This window comes from Aptenodytes patagonicus, chromosome 2, assembly GCF_965638725.1.
Source record: "Aptenodytes patagonicus chromosome 2, bAptPat1.pri.cur, whole genome shotgun sequence".
Classification (NCBI taxonomy): domain Eukaryota; kingdom Metazoa; phylum Chordata; class Aves; order Sphenisciformes; family Spheniscidae; genus Aptenodytes; species Aptenodytes patagonicus.
This window is the reverse complement of record NC_134950.1, coordinates 120348829-120366417: the sequence shown is the minus strand read 5'-3', so window position 1 is coordinate 120366417 and position 17589 is coordinate 120348829. Positions and strand designations below refer to the sequence as shown.

Below are 17589 nucleotides of genomic sequence, written 5' to 3'. Positions count from 1 at the left end.
TTTTCACAGACTTTGATAAAATTGTTAGATGCTTATAAGAAAAATCCAAACCCCTCCCCTTCACAGTTCTTTTAATAATTTGTACCATGAATTGGACATTTTTCAGTCCGCCTCATTCTTATACTTCATGCAATACCTCAGATCCACAGTACCTTCTTCTAACATTAAAGCACAAGGAGACAAATCTGCAATTAAGAAAAGGAGCTCAGCTGTGGAACAAACCGCTCAATGAGCGGCAAAATTGGAGAGATCTCTTTTCCTCTGGATATATCTCCAATATCCCACTGTTGCAAAAACCACAGGTTGGCTCCATGTGTCTTCCATAACACCTACTAAGAAACACGCTCGTAATACCTCCACTTCTTTCTAAAAGATCCTCTAGCTTCCTTCCACATCTCCTAATCAACTGAAATGGACAATGAAATGGTTCAGATGATGTTGGATACAAATCTACAGACAACTAGGTATCTTAAGCTCTGCATAAAATAATTTGGTCTTCAGTACGCTCAAGTACTCTATGCATTGGCTATTCATATTCATACTTTTTTTTTTTATGTATCACTGGTCCACACTCATTCTGAAGAAGTATCTAGTGACACACACACACAAAAAAAAAAATCCATAAAATGTACAGTCTCTAGATTGGATTTCTCTCACCTAACTTTAGATACCTAAATTTGAGATCACTGTTACCACAGCTTCCTTTTATTCAGCAGAAAGACACGGGCACATTTAGTGGAGATTCATCTACTCTTAAAACAGATCAGACTGCAGACCTCAAAGGGTACATGAAGTGATTAGCTCACCTTTAGCTATCTAAAGTTACGTGAAATGAACCCATTCATAAATGGGGAAATGCATACATGTATATTCTTTTAATTTGTAGTAAACCTGAAACAACAAAACTAGGCATTAGGTTCCATAGCGCCTATTTTCTTTATTGGTCAGATCAGCTGGTCCACCTCCCTCCGTGAATCAGAGTACCAATAAAAGGTTAAGAACTACGCTTTTCATACACAACAAGCAGAGATTTGTTAGCAACACTATCTAGAGGACTTCAATTCACCTTCACCAGTTTTCCATTGATCTCTGGTATGTCTCCAGCTTTCCGATTATCTAGCATCCGTATTTCATAGGACTGACCTTTAAAGAGAAAAAAGTTCGTATCAGTAGAAGAGTCAGAGCACAAAGCTATTTTGTGTTTAATGCACCTGAATTAGCTTTTGGTTCACAGCACACAAAAATACCGGTACCTGAAACTTCTGTTTAAGAGATTTTTATAACAAGGTTCACTTCACAGCACAGGAATTAGCGCAACAAAGTGAAACTTTCTGGTCCTGGATACTTTCTGGTCCTGGAAAGTACGGATACTTTCAAAGTTTAAGTGTTTCATTTTACATGCAGTGTAAGTACTTGTTCCTCTATTTTTTTCTGAAGAAAAACTCACCTTCAAAACTGAATCCCTTTATTTTTGAAACTGATGAAAGGCAACATACTGAGAACCATAGACTGGTCTTCTGCAACAAACTCCTGCAAAGAGTTTTTATACTCTTCATACAAAATACGTACTATTCTCCCATGTTTAATTTTGCCCATGTACCTGTTGCCTTTGTATGATTTGTAGGCTTTGTATGATTTCAGAAATAAGCCTTTAAAAGAGCTAGTTACTGGTTATTTCAAACAGGTATGAGTGAACCTATCTTTCCAGTGAATTTGATGAACTGTTATGCTTCAAAAGAGAGAAAGCTAGAAGTAATTTATTTGAACTACAGGGATTTTTTTTTTTTCTTCTAAGGTGAACAGCACGTATTGATTTGCAAAAATGAATTTTTAAAATGTAAGACAAAATAGATTTCAAGATGTTCACTAAGATCAAGTACAGTAAATTCATTACCTTCTACATTAACCTCCAAACTACCTTTATGCTCTAGTGTTTACTACATTTAAGACGTTTATTGGCTTGCTCTACAAGGTAAAGGTTCAGCTGTCATACCCCTGTGAATAAGCAAATGATTTCTTCAGCCCCTTTCACTGCTCCATAGACTGATGTTACCCCCAACTATGGACTGTTTGGCCTTTTTTTGCTGTAACACAATTAGCACATTTATGTATATACTCTACACATGTACAGGCTTTCTTTACCCCAGCAGCATTTGATCACTGATGACATAAATCTAAATAAAAATTAAATGTACCTAGTGCTGAGTAAAGCAACAGATCTCTTCTCCTCCTATATTTAACAGGAGGGATTTTTTTTTCCTGTTAATGGGATTTGCTCAATTACCAGTGTGTCGTGGTTTACGGAAGTCCATCTGCATTTATAGAGAGCATCAGGGTTTGGTTTTTTTTTTAATCTAGCACTATTAATAGAACTTTTGCAAATATTTCTCTGTTCTCTTTCACCATTATTTTGAAAGGCAGGAGGGGGAGAAAAAAAAATTTTGACTGCTTGCTCAACAAGTGTTGCTAACCTTTTACAGGTACAAAATAATACTAAGACTGAAGATTTGATGAAAGCAAAAAATCAAAGAATGCCAGGCTCAAAAATGCAAAAATAGCATGGGGGGTTTTTGAAACAAAGGGACAGGTAAGTTTCATTCTGGATTTTTGGACATGTAGCTGCCTTGAAAGCGTAAAAAGCACCACAGCATTGATTGTAGTCATCTCTATAGGAGAGCCATACATGCTACTGTTTCCTGAAGGGCAGCCACAGGAGCAAGGCAACACAAGGTGCTAGGAACTTTAACTGCCCGCTGCTTAACACTGAAACTATAGTACCCACCTTCACAAAAATCACAGAATCACAGCATGGTTGAGGTTGGAAGGGACCTCTGGAAGTCATCTTGTCCAACCCCCCTGCTCAAGCAGGGCCACCTAGAGCCAGTTGCCCAGGACCAAGTCCAGGCTGCTTTCCAGTATCTCAAGGATGCTCATCCAGCCCATACTTCACCAGCTTCTCTATGAGGAACTTATGGGAGAAAATAGCAAAAGCCTTACTAAAGACAACGACTTGCAGACAACATCCACTGCTCTCCCCTTGTCTACCAAGCCAGCCATTTCATCATAGAAGTTTATCAAGCTGGTCAAGCACGACTTCCCCTTGGTGAATCCATGCTGACTACTCCTGATGACCTTCTTGTCCTTCATATGCCTGGAAATGGCTCCCGGGATTAGCTACTCCATCACCTTCCCAGGGATGGAGGTGAGGCTGACCAGCCTGTAGTTTCCTGTGTCCCCCTTTTTGCCCTTTTTGAAGATCAGAGCAACGTTTGCTTTCCTCCAGTCCTCAAGCACCTCTCCTAGTCACCATGATCATTCAAAGACTATCGAGAGTGGCCTCACAATGACATCTACCAGCTGCCTCAGCACTCGTGGGTGCATCCCATCAGGGCCCATGGATTTATGTATGGCTGGTTTGCTTAAGTATTCCCTGACCTGCTCCTCTTCCACTAAGGGTACATATTCCTTGCTCCAGACTTTCCCCCTGATCTCTAGGCCCTGGGATTTCTGAAGGCCAGTGTTGCTGGCAAAGACTGAGGCAAAGAAGGCATTCAGTACCTCAGCTTTTTCCATGTCCTGTGTCACCAGGGCCCCCACCCCATTCAGCAGGGGCCCCACATTTTCCATAGTCTTCCTTTTGCCACTTATGACTTACAGAACCCCATCTTGTTGTCTGACATTCCTTGCCAGATTCAATTCGTTGGGCTTTAGCTTTCTTGACTGCATCTCTGCATGCTCAGCGTCTCTGTATTTCTCCAAAGTTACCTGTCCCTACTTCCACCTTCTGTATGCCTCCTTTTTGTGTTTGAGTTTTGCCAGGAGCTCCTTGCTCATCCATGCAGGCCTCCTGGCATTTTTGTCTGACTTCCTGCTCACTGGGATCCACTGCTCTTGAGGTTGGAGGTGGTGATCATTGAATTAACCAGCTTTCTTGGGCCCCTCTTCCCTCCACGGCCTTACCCCATAGGACTCTACCAAAAAAATCATTCAAGAGGCCAGTCTGCTCTCCTGAAGTCCAGTGATGTGATGCTGCTTTCTGCCCTGCTTCCTCCTCTCAGGATCCTGAACTCCACCATCTCATGGTCACAGCAGCTGAGGCTGCCTTCGACCTTCACATCCCCAATGAGCCCTTCCTTGTTGTATGAGGTATAGCAGAGCACCTCTCCTGGTTGGCTCCTGTATCACTTGGGTCAGGAAGCTGTCATCGATGCTCTCCAGGAAGCTCCTGGATTGCTCATGCCCTGCCGTGTTGTCCCCCCAGAAGACATCAGGGTGGCTGAAGCCCCCCTATGAGGGCCACAGCCTGTGAACGTGAGGCTACTTTTGTGGCTCTTTGTAGAAGGCCTGATCTACTTGTTCTTCCTGGTCAGGTTGCCTATAGCAGACACCCACTACAATGTCACCCATATTGTTCTGCTCTTTAATCCTTACCCATAAGCTCTCAGTTGGCTCATCATCCATCCCTAGGCAGAGCTCCAGGCATTGCAGCTGTTCTCCCACATAAAGAACAACTCCCCCTTCCTTATCTTCTTGCCCTGCCTTTCCTAAAGAGCCAGTATCCCTCCATTGCAACATTCCACTTATGCGAGCCATCCCATGATGTCTCCATGATCCCAGCAAGATCATAGCCCTACAACTGCACACAGATGTCTAATTCCTCGTGTTTACTTCCCATGCTGCTTGCATTAACGTACGTGCACTTCAGAGAGGCACCCCACCATGCTGATTTCCCAGAAAGGGTTTTGGGGTTTCCCTGTAATGGTGCTTTACAGGCACTTCCTTGCTTACATCCAAATGCTGGAGGTGACCCTGTTTAAGCCCCCTTTTGTTGATTCTGTGTTCCCTTACAGGCACATCACTCCAGGCCCTTTGCTGCTGGTAACTCTCTCCCTCCCCTGTCGTTCCTACTTCAAAGCTCCGCTTACCAGGTCAACCATCCTGCTGGCAAAGGTACCTTTGCCCCCCTTACTGAGATGGATCCCGTCTCTCCCAAGCAGTTCTTTGCATTCACAGAACTACAAGCGTAGCTGCACTGTGTAAACCAACCTAAAGAATGCCTCCCCTTCAAAAAGCAATTCTCTTCCATACCACTTCTGCTATTCGATATACATCTAGCTGAAGAGCAGTCAACTCAAAACATTGTCCTACAACTCTCATATGCATTCTCAATTGACTCATTTAACAGATTTTACAGTTAATAAGAACCCTGCAAACCCCTGAACAACCAACCATCATCACTCCAAGATTTGAACTTCTAGAATCAGCTTCAGCTGAAAACCTAATCACTTTAAATATTCCATTAGCTCATAGAATCATAGGGTATCTCAAGTTGGAAGGGACCCATAAGGATCGAGTCCAACTCCCTGCTCCTCACAGGACTACCTAAAACTAAATCATATGACTAAGAGCATAATCCAGACGCTCCTTGAACGACGCTCTTAGCTATTCCAATTAAAATACTTACTGACAGAGGGTAAAGTCAGGGCTCACTTAAGTATTGCTTTATGAAATGTCACCATAGCTTAACAGACAGGGCAAACGTTCCCATTGCTTCTGGTATTCCCAATCCAGTAAACTAAGACAACTGCTGATGAAATTAAAGAGGGTATTTGCTCTCTATGGTACTCCCTATTCACAATCCTCTTGAAAATGATTTAAGGCAAGACACTGCCTGGTAATGGGGCCAAACTAGAAACCAGGTAACTAAAGTGACCAGGATTAAAATTACTCTTTTTCTAGAAGACTTAATCCAACTCATTACACAAACATATGTGTCAGTATAACTCAGTGTTGCAAACTGATCCATATTTTAAGGTGGTTTCAGTATGAAAGATGTCATGTCTCAAAACTATCCCAAGTTTTTTTTTTTTTTTTACATATATACATATACATACACTAACAGCTAACAAGAGAAACTTTTAGGAAAAAGTCTTAACCTAGGCAGCAAAGGTACTGTCTTTCTGTCTGAAGTATTAGCACAGAAAAGAAGTTGGCCAACTGGTTTTTTTCCCACATTTATTTAGAAAAAGGGTATACCAATGCCTTCATTTTTCAACACCAGGAAAAGTTACCTAGGACACTGAAAAATAGCAAAATTTCTTTGCAAAAGAAATCTTTATATTAAGAGATTTTCAAGGGCAGATGAAACATTTAGTCATTTCAGACACTGTCACTTAAATGGCAAGCTCTTCTCAAAAGCGAGATAGCAAATGCTTTCTTCCTTCAGCTTGTCACCTTGTGCTGGTTCCCCAGCACACTGAGCTGACCTTCAGGCTTTGTGTTTGGTCAGGGAGGCTGGATCCCGGCACTGAAGAAAAAGTGTATTTCTACGGAGTTTAAAGTTTATAAAACTTCCAAGTTTTTTGAACAGTGCAAAGCGTCTTGCTGGTCCAGCATACTGCTGCAATGGTACCGTTTTCTGCTGAAGAGAGCACTCAGGGTACAAAAAGTGATAATAAATAAAGTAAACCTGACTAAGCAAATGGCTGAACTATGCAATCACATGTTTGTAAGAAACTACAAATCACCTAAAGAACTTCCATTATTCTCCTTAGTAGAAGAGTCAAGTAATGTTTAAAGCATATTTAGAAAGACTGGATACTGCAAGATGAAACACTTAGCAACTTTATTCACATGGAAAGCTGAAAATGATGCTTTGTCATCATGTCAGTATCAAATTAGATACAATCTGCTTTCACAGATTTTAGGGCCCCAGCACAGTTAAACACTTCCAGGTATGAAATGCATCACCAGAAGTTCACACTAGTAGAAGCATTTCAGCTTGAGCAAAAAGGGTACCTTATCAAGAAAACACACGCGTAAAATATACAAAATCTATAAACTAGTAAAGCAATTAGTAAGTTAAATAGCTCAAAGACCAAGGAAAATTCACCAATACTTATTTTAAACTGTGTCCTCTTAACTGCACACTGAAGTAGTACACTACTCAGAGAAGCACATGAGCTAAGAAGATTAATTGTACCAAAACATGGTAGGATATGGAAAATAAATAGTGAACATAATTTTTTAAAAATTGTTTTTATTTTTCATACAAACTGTGTTGCAGGACCGTGTCTTCTAATTACAGTGCTGTCTATTGAGAGATTTTGGGTCGAAGTCCACAAAGAAAAAAGCAAAACTAAATTTAGGAACGGTGATCCTAGAGCGTTAGAGTCAGGGCGGTGGGGTAGGAGTGTACAAAGCCATTGATATGGTCCAAAACAAATGATAAATGGTTTTATCTGAGTTCAGAATACTAGATGACTAAACTTAGGACACCAATGTCATTTCCAAAGGTGAGGGAGGTTTTATCACATGGCAATGACTACATTCAGACTATTTTACCCAGCAGCCAGTATCCTCTGTAGAAGGAAAACTGAATTTTCATGCAAATCAACCACAGGCTGTGAGGAAAAAACTGCAAGGCTCACATGAAGTATTTATCTGGTTAATTTCTGATAAATGTAGACAGACAATAGCGAATACACACAAACTCCAAAGGTAACTCCAAAGGTAGCTGCACTTGTGTTTATGTTTCAAACATAATACTGTTCTGGGCAGATATGCATAGCTAATTTGAGAACAATTACAGCGTCCTCTGTTGTACAACAGTTTAGGGATTGACATTTTAACATTTATTATGACTTTCTGGGGGTGTTTGTGTGTACCTTATGCAAATATCATCCAATTAACTTGCTATTATCAAGAAAGTTTAAACAGGAATGCAAAATTAGTCTTGTATTTTAAGCTATTACTACCTCAAGTTTGTCTCCTAAAAGCTCTGTTGGCTTGATTTTACTGGGGGAGGTGGGGGACGGAGAGGGATAACACAGAGCAGGGGAAGAAAAAAAAAAAAGAAAATGGAAAAAAACAACCCCCCCCCCCCCCCCCCCCCCCCCCGACTCTAAAGGGGAAGTAATGACAGACTATAGCTATGAGTCTGCAAGCTGGACAAAACAAGACCATTAGTAAGGTATCCAACCTCATTTTTGACATGCATTTATTTTGGATGTACCCACACGTATCAAAACATGAAATACAATTCCAGTTTTAGACTTGCACCACAAGCTGCATTCACTACAGTTATGCCTGCAACATACGTATACCAACCTTGATTCAAGTATGTAAGAGTTTCATCATATAATTTTACTGCTGGAGATGTTGCAGCACACATAACATACTGGAAGGGTGGATGTTTGGTCTCATTTTCTTGTGGAAGGCTGGAATCTTCCTGTTTGAAAATAGGCAGTGCCAAAACATCACTGAAAAGAACAAACAAACAGCTTTGTGAGACTGTTGGCCCTGTTTTGTCTGAAGTTAAAGGAAAAAAAAATTATCTGCAACTTAAAAAACCACAGTGGAATACATATAGAATTGTGTTACGCTGAGTTTATTAGTGAAACCAATGTGAGCAACATCCAAAACATTTTCCACAAAAATTTTAGGCTAGGATACATAAACAATACTCTGGAACCTAAGCAGACAACAAATAAAGTTGTGCTGATCCTCTAAAAATTTAATCTTCAGTTCTTGTCTCCACTGAAAAAAAATCAGTTTACTCTTAACTATTCACCTGTCAACATAGGCAAGCTTGCCTAATACACATGCAGATGAGAGCAATGCATTTGCTTTCTTCTTCGAAATAATGTATTCCCCAAAGTAAGTTACTTACACTGCAAAAAATCTTTCTCCCCATTTAGTACAATCATATCTAACCTATTAATTCTGTTGACATTAAAGATTTTTCAATCTTAACTTGTTTTAGGCTTAGCACACTGAACAGCACAAAAACGATAAGCAGCAGATTCACAAAATGTAAGTTATAGAAAGTATATGCCAAGATTCACTTCACTTACAGACATTTAAGACCACCAGAAAAACTTTGGAACTGCAAAGTTTCTGAAGAGTAAAGAGCAATCCATGCTGTCCGCAGGTAGTGGTAAGAGAGACAGCTTCACCACAACCAGCAAACACATCACCTGCTTTCTACAGAATTAAATATTCTGTATTAGCAATATATTCGTTCTCCTTGTATACAGTAATCCTTCATAAATAAAACTTCAAAGAGATTAGTGAGTTCTGTTCAAAGATAGTGTTTTTTCTAGCACCGTATTTTTGTTCATGATGAAATTCTTATCTGCAGATCCATGAAACTTTCCTTGAAAATTAGTTTCTAAACTGAAGTAAGATTTCTCACACCACCTCACCTGTTGATTACATTTTTAATCTACATGTATCTTTTATTTCTCTTGCATTGATCACAATCATAGATTTAATATATTTTGTAAACGAATTATGTCTTATCTATATTGCACTATTATTTACACTTTGTACACTAAAATTTTTGAAGTAAAATTATTTTTTGCTGTTCCTCATTTCTGTGAGAGCCTGCTTTATTTAAAGAGAAGTCTGTAATTCCTCTTGAATTCCAGCTCATATCTGGAGAATCAAAAAGTATCAGTATCATTATCAATTTAAAAAGTGAAATTACAGCCAATATTTTTGTGTCACAGAAGGTTATAGTATAGACTTGGTCTATGTAAGTATTAGGTTTGGGGATCGCAGCTGGGGCACCCCAACTTTTCTTTCAGAGCATGTGCCACATACACTAAGTTAAAGGCCAGCCACATCATATTCCACTTCCCTGGCTACCTGGAAGAAGCTATATTGACCTGAAAGAGGAAATACTTATGAACAGTGAAAAAGTAAGTAGTTTGTCATTACCTTGTAGAGACTGTACAGTCTCTCCCAAAAATAACAACTAGAATTAAAAAAGACCAAAAAAAGACACCCGTACAGGTTCCTTTCCACTAGGAAGAAACCACAGGAGATGCTACAAACAGGCATGAAAGCAGAAGTAGGCCGGATACTGTCCAAAAAAGCAGCAGAAGCCTGCTGAATCATACCTTAGCTACTTCTGATGCCAGGTCCCCAAATCGGAGCGCAGGAGGCTGTATTCTTTAACTAGTTACAAAGGAAGATAATGTGAAATATCCACTTAGGAGAAGTGGACACTCTTAAAACAGTTGACTTACATAGACAAAAGGAGCATCATATCCAGAGGTAGGACAGAAAATTTCATAGATTGGTGGACTGCTACTTGAGGATGACTCAGAAGAAACAACTAGATGCTTCATGCCTTGATGGCAGTCAAAAAGGCAGCATGAGCAGAGGGCAGCCCAACACAAGAGGGAGCACTGTGACAAGCAGAGAAGCATCATCCCAAGACAGGACTTCTACACTAGGAACCCATGGAACCCATGCTCATCACACACTTTGGCACATAAACCACCAGTTAGTGTTTTTATGAAGAGGAACTTTAAGAGGGAAAGAACATGGAAACGATAACAATGTTTAAAATACACACATAAGAGTCGAAGTGCAACAAAGGCGGCATGCAAAATATCTCACCAAATAAGTAACCTGTAATTCGACAAACTTCCACAGCGCTTGCTTTTACATAACACGCAAAATTAAAGAGAGAAGTCCTTTGTGTATTTATGAAAAATATCTTTCAAGCCTTCATTTTCCACCCACAATTTAAAGATAAAAATGCATCTGCTCTGGCTTAAGAATGTGTGCTGTGGTTAATGAACTAGTTAAATTAACAGACAAGGCACTGGAAGCCAACAAATACAAATGGAAGACAAATTTAGCCAGCTTTAAACCTGCTTTTGCTAATACTTACAAAGTGGTAATGACTAACTGCCACTGTGGAAGGGGAAAAAAAAAAAAAAAAGGACGCATCCAACTCCTCAACCCTACAATTTAGTTGTAAAGAGAGCATAATGTGCATTCTTAAATGCCACCATTCCAAAAAAACGCTCCAGCAAATGGCACGAGGCAAATGTAAGAATCTTCATTTTCCCAGATAAAAACATGCATTTTTCTTATAAAAGAAAGTTTTCTGGGTACTAGTACATTCCAAAGGAAAAGAGAAGCCCATGCAATTTAAAACTCCTTCCTAGACCATCTTTAAATAAATACCATTTAAGTAACATTTTGATTTGTTCACTCAAAGAATGAAATATCAGTGTTTTCACATTTAAACATACATTTGTTCCCACCTAAAACCAGATAAAAGCTGCAGGCAGTTAAAAAGAGTCAATAAGGTATGAATAAAGTATTTCAAATTAAGATTTTAAAGTGTCAGTGATAAAGAAATGTTAACTGATTTAGAAGCAACTATTAACTCCTCTTGAAGTGATGTATCTTTTCTGACTTTCAACAAGGAAGCTGCTATGAAGCGACTGGTCTATCCTTCAGTCACCGTTGTACAGCAACAGAGGATGACCAGTTTTATTTGATACCCGTGAGCCTACGGTTCAGCAACACAAAAGGTCTTCCGGGCAGTACCCGCATAAAGAATTTCTGCCACATGAGCTGCTCCCTCCCCACCCTTCCCCTCTGTACAATATTTTTCTGGGCTATGTTGGGATCTCTATCAGTTCATAGGACAGCCCAACACACAGCTACACAACTGAGGGTGGTAAAAGCAGGTGATAAAAATCTTACTGTAGAGAAACCCCCATCCTACCAAACATAACTTGAGGGCAGGCGTAATGAATTAACTCCATTTCCCTCCTCATGACTGGCAGTAACAGGGATATAGGAATCAGGGAAGAAATTGCTAATGTCTATGTTTACCTAGGAAATCATTAAGAACATGCAGCTTTGAGAAACACAAGAATACAAAGAGCATTCCTCTGAGGCCAAACTCCCCTGTTGTTTATCCTTACATTAGTTCAAATAGGGACCATCTAAATTTCACAGTGACAAGCATTTTCCACAAAATAAAATTCATTGCTCACGCAGCACGGCTGAAGAAAAGATGCCAGGTGTACTCACAATTCAGAGTAGGAAACCAACAGGAAACAGAAATTTAGTATTTTTAATAGTCCTCTTTACTTACACTGAAGAAGAATATCTCGTAAGTGATAAACTGCATATAATATATGCTGTTATGTAGATCACATTGCTAAAAACTACAGAGATCCTAAATGATGGTGGTCTTTTTACCACCTCTAATTTTATACTGATTCTATTGTAAGACCCACCAAAAAAACCCCAGGAGAGCAGGTCAGCCTTCTCAGTTCTCGCTTTTCTTCCTCGGACCCCAGATACAATTTCTGCATTTATAATGAGCCAAAGGCCTAGCAGCGCAAATTACCTGCCCCCCAGTAAATCACTGGCAGCCTCCATGTTTATGTATACTTCAGCATCCTTTACTCATTTTCCTACTCACCTGGTGAAATTTGATTTGTGCTGGCCCAATGCATATCAGCGACAGGCACTTTTACTGCCAACTTTGCTCAGGTTATTTAACATGGCAAAGTACGTCTTACCTAAACTGAAGCACCTACTGACAGAATTGCCCAGATGGAAGAAAAATAAGTTTTCCAAAATAGCTACTGTTGAAATTATTTCAGGCTACAGGAGAAAAGAGCTTTAAGAGACCAATTCTGTTCTTTTTCTGCCACTGATAACTTTTGATCTTGTGAAGTAAAGGACTAATTTACTCACTTGCCTCATCTAAGTGAACTCTGGACTATTACAAACAAGCTAAGATATAAACAAATAGCAATATTTTGAAGGAGAAGTAGCATCTTTTGTTAGACTTCTTGATATCATTTGAAAAAGTAGATCTATCAAGGTTTACTCTCCTGATGGAAGAAACTCTGAGACCAAATTTTTGAAACTATTAGCTCCAGTAAGAAAAGTCTTCTCTCGGTCCCCCACAGTTTGTTATCTAAAGCATTCAACTGAAAGCATTCTTTCTTTGTAGAAGGAGAAAATTTTCCCAGAAAAACAAAACCAGCCTTCATTACACACCAAAAGCAGACAGTAAGCACTTCTCCAACACCCAATCTTAGCTAGCTATCCTACAGAAGAAGTGCGTAAATGTATGTGAAATAACCATACATATGCACCATACCATACAAAAGTAGGAAGGCTTAGAAGAGGAAGCAAGGTGCATGTTAACACTTGAACCAAAGCATCCAGTAGGATGGATCACGTGTGATAAGCTATCCTATGTTATGTAGCCTACATGAGCTTAGTACAAAAAGACCAAGAAAAATGTAAGTTATCCTTCTCCCGTGCTTGTCAAATGTGTTTGTTAGCCACAAAATCACCTTCCTTCCACATTTAAAAGCCTCTTTTTCTGAAGCATTTATAAAAAAAAAAAAACTGCCTAATAATAATAGGGTCACAAAATAAATGAAGAACCTCCTGTCCTTCCAAGAACAGGAACTAGTATGTCATCAAAATTCAAAGTGACATTCCATCAATCATCTGCCTTATCTGTCTTCTGGATTGTATACTTGTGGGTGTGAGTAGTAAAGCATCCGAGAACATGCAGGTCTTTTGAAACTTTAAAGCATGGTTTACAAGGACAAATACCTTGAGAAAAATGTTTCTCAAGCAGTATTTCAATTAAGAGTTATGATCTCAAAGCCAAGCTCTGCACTGTTAAGAGGTCTGAACAAGCCACAGGAAAATGTAAGGGAATGGGAGAGCTGATCCTTCCTAACACTTTCCCTTTGTCCACAAAAGCAAATCTGATGTGAGATGAGACCCCTGGAAGAAGCCACTGGGAAACAACTTTCTCTGAAGCAGTTGTCAAGAAGTGCAACATGAATGAGAAAACAGGTGCAAACGTAATGCTGTTCCTGGGAATCCTACAACCCATCATACGGAAACTCAGTTGGTTAAAGGCCTCAACTTATGGGAAGCCTGGCACAAAACGCAAAAAACAACCAATCAAAGAAAGAACAAAAATCCCACCACCAAAACCTGTATCTTCCTAAGCTCTTGAAGGTACCAAGGAAAAGCTGTAAGAATAGTATTTGTTCACAATTACAAATCCCCCGTCCTCCATCCTCTCCTCTGACACAGGGAGGTCAGGCAGCTGCTCTAATTTGCAGCAGCTATAGTACAGATTGCTCCTAAGGGGGAGTAATGCATAAAGCGTAAATGAGGGTAAACTTGCTGTCCTGCTCTCAATCCCACGTGTCCATCCACCATGAGAGGTGACAGGGGAACAGAGAAGATAGTTATGCAACCTGAAGAGTCTTTTCCTTAAGAATTAAACTGGTCTCCTTGAACTTCTGAAATGTATTCACACATTCAACTGGGAAGAAGAAAAAAAAAAAAACAACCCAAAACCAATGTCAGTGACCTAGAACATGAGGTTTATCTTTCAACATGTTTTATCTGTGGTAACAAAGAGAGGAGGTTTAGGTTTGTGGATTTTCTTTTCCCTCAAATGTCTATTTCCTGACAGGTACTTACACATTTGTGTGCCTGCACAAAGAATCAAGCTCCAATTCTAATCGGTACATAAAATTTTATTTTACAGAATCTAGCGGTCAGTGAAAATTATTTTTTCTACAGTGCAATACATAAAAATATAAGACTACTGCAACAGAAGCTTTTTAATGTATTCTGCAGAAAATACTGTATACATCTTAAAAAAGAAAAAAATTCAGGATACTTTAAGTAAGCACTCCTCTTAAAAAAACCCAACATAACCAGTAGCAAAGTCTCAAAAGAGCGGGAGGCATTAGGGGAAGCATAAACAGTCATTTTGCCTGTCAGAAAGTAACAGTAGCCACAAGGAAAACAGGGCCTGAATGAGATAACTCCATTTTTTCATTTTTGCACAGCGACTATAAAGTTACTGTCTTAACTGTCATGACCCAATCATGTTCATCAGAAGCCAAAAAAAGGATGTCAGGGACCAGAAAGTTGTTAGAAGACAACACCCTCCCTCTCTTCTCCACCTGAAAACAAAGCTATAAGTTGTAAGACAGTGGTCCCCCAAATCCTAACAGACCACCTCAATGTTACTTTAGCCTAAACTTTGGAGGAGAGTTGATACACAAAGTTCCCTCACTATCCAAGGCTCTCCACAGCACAGTAAAGAAACAAGACTGACCGCAGTAGGTTTCTGTTCTTTTCAACCAAGGCAGCAGCCAACTCCATTCTCCAAAGACACTCCAAGTGTTTGGGATATGCAGCAGAGTCGAACTGACTTGATTCTCCAAAATGGAGGATTGTCTGGATGTATTTTCATACAGTCTTTTGTATAGACTTTCCCATTTCAGAGCCAAGAGTCATCTTTTTCAATTTAGTTTAATAAACTTCAGGTTTTAATCTAGAAATATGCAGCAAAATAGCTACTCCTGAAATAATCATCAAGTTCCCCAATGACAGGCTTCAATTTTAGCACTACAAATACCATTGGAATTGCAAGCATTTAAATAAATCCATACACTAAGCTTCCAAATTACACATAAAAATTCAGTCATTAAGGTACTTGTCCTTATATTAATGCTCATTTAACTTAATTTAAATCAATTCATTAATCAAATAATTCATTACACGAAAAATGGAGTTCTGCTAGAGAAATAGCAGGCAGTTCCTGAAACTTATCTTTTCAATGAAATAGCCCCCATTTTTTAACAGTTCGTAGCAACTATCAGTGGTCCCCAAAATTATAAAATTCTTGCTGTGTTATGATGGATATTATGATGGATTTGTAAGAAATCACTATGAATGGTGTCATTACCAACTGAAGTCAACAGCAATACTCAAAACTCACTATCACTAAAGGTACCATGTTTTTATATAGGTTTCTGGCAGGGGCTATTTGACACATCTGATAATAATTATTATCAATTGAATTGAATTTTGTGTTTATAGGCAGTTTCTTATTGCATGAGAAGACATTAGAACAGCAATCAGAAAAACTGGGTTTCAAGATTTTAAGGAAATTTTGAGAACTATTTAAAACCATGTGAATCCCCTGTGCTCGGCACTGGTGAGGCGGCACCTCAAATACTGTGTTCAGTTTTGGGCCACTCACTACAAGGAGGACGTCGAGGTGCTGGAGCACGTCCAGAGAAGGGCAACGAAGCTGGTGAAGGGTCTGGAGAACAAGTCTTATGAGGAGCGGCTGAGGGAACTGGGGTTGTTTAGCCTGGAGAAAAGGAGGCTCAGGGGAGACCTCATCGCTCTCTACAACCACCTGAAAGGAGGTTGTAGCGAGGTGGGTGTGGATCTCTTCTCCCAAGTAACAAGCGCTAGGACAAGAGGAAATGGCCTCAAGTTGCGCCAGGGGAGGTTTAGATTGGACGTGAGGAAAAATTTCTTGACTGAAAGAGTGGTTAAACATTGGAACAGGCTGCCCAGGGAAGTGGTTGAGTCCCCATCCCTGGAGGTGTTTAAAAGACGTGTAGATGAGGCGCTTAGGGACATGGTTTAGTGGGCATGGTGGTGTTGGGTTGACGGTTGGACTCGATGATCTTAGAGGTCTTTTCCAACCTTAATGATTCTATGATTCTACTATTCTATGAATCTGCAGAGAAATTTTGTCCAGTTAGCTTCCTTTTAAAAAAACCTACAGTTACTGGTCAATTGACATGAGCAGTTTTCTTAATAAGAATAAACACAGGAGTAATGCCATATATTCTGCTTCAGAGCATTGACTGATCATCAACTCGAGGAAGCATCAACTACATTATATACAACCCTAATAGGCAAAAGGGTTATGTGCAGGTCTTCCTAACAAAAGGCAGGTACCTATAGCTTGGGGAGCTCTCCCAGCATTCTCCTCTAGACAATATTTCTTTTTCTTCTATCATCTTTTTTTGTAAGGAAGTGACAAGTAATTAGCTTCTACTAGCACACAGAACAGTGATAGAGCAGTATCTTCACTCTTCATGCTACGCCACTTCTCTTAGTTTTCCCCTCTCACATCACTTAACAGGCCATGATTTCCCTAAAGTAGAAATCTAAGCAATACATAAAATAACTAACATACTTGCTGAAATCACTCTGAATCCAGCAAACACTAATTACAATTAGGTGATTCCTTTAACTATGTGTTCAGAGATTAAAGTTACAAATAATATTAGTGTGTGTTCCAAAAACATTTGCATCTCATCACAAACATAAAGTGTGCAACAAAACTTAAGGCTGCTGTATAGCCTAGCTTGTGCAATATTACTTTTTAAGAGCTGTTTTTAACTGCTGCAACTCTTTTTGTGGTAATTCAAAATATCCTAATAGGCAGCTATATGTAACTAAAAAAACCCACACTTAGGATTGCTGCCCATCATAAAAGGATGATACGAGCAGAAGAAACAATCTACGCAACAACAGTAAAGATTAAAATTCTTAAAAGTTTCAAGAAACTAAACAGTATGCATTACTGGGAGGAGAAATGAAGCCTGCAAAAAGAAAGGGAAGTCTTTAAAAAGCCATCCCAGTCAAAACTCAAGGCTTCTAATCATGAGAAATCCCAGAAAGAACTGGAACGTGATAGAGAAGGAAGAACGGTTCTTGAACAGGAGCACATGCATTATCCACTGGTGTTTGCACGAGGAAAAGATAACCAGAAACCGAATGCTGAGAAGCTGTCCACGCAACTGCCATACAGTTGCCCACAAAACCTGGCAGACCACTTCACGGGATGAACGTTCACTTGACAAAGACAGAAACGGGACAGAAGTGGAATAAAATCCAGATGAGCTGAATATAAAATCGTGTATTCTCATGAAGAGGCGAATCACCTTGTTCACTGAA

At 39.5% G+C, this 17589-nt stretch overlaps 1 protein-coding gene across 5 annotated transcripts in view; it reads right to left on the bottom strand.

Annotated features, from left to right (window-relative positions):
• The window catches only part of UBP1 (upstream binding protein 1), a 61546-nt gene that overhangs the window by 24306 nt on the left and 19651 nt on the right, over positions 1 to 17589 (bottom strand). For all 5 annotated transcript variants that reach the window (XM_076330968.1, XM_076330969.1, XM_076330971.1 and 2 more), the window contains 2 exons: positions 8110 to 8261; positions 1067 to 1143 (listed from right to left, as the gene is read on the bottom strand). In XM_076330968.1, the coding sequence (XP_076187083.1) occupies positions 1067 to 1143; positions 8110 to 8261 (229 nt within the window). The remainder of the gene's footprint in view (positions 1 to 1066; positions 1144 to 8109; positions 8262 to 17589) is intronic.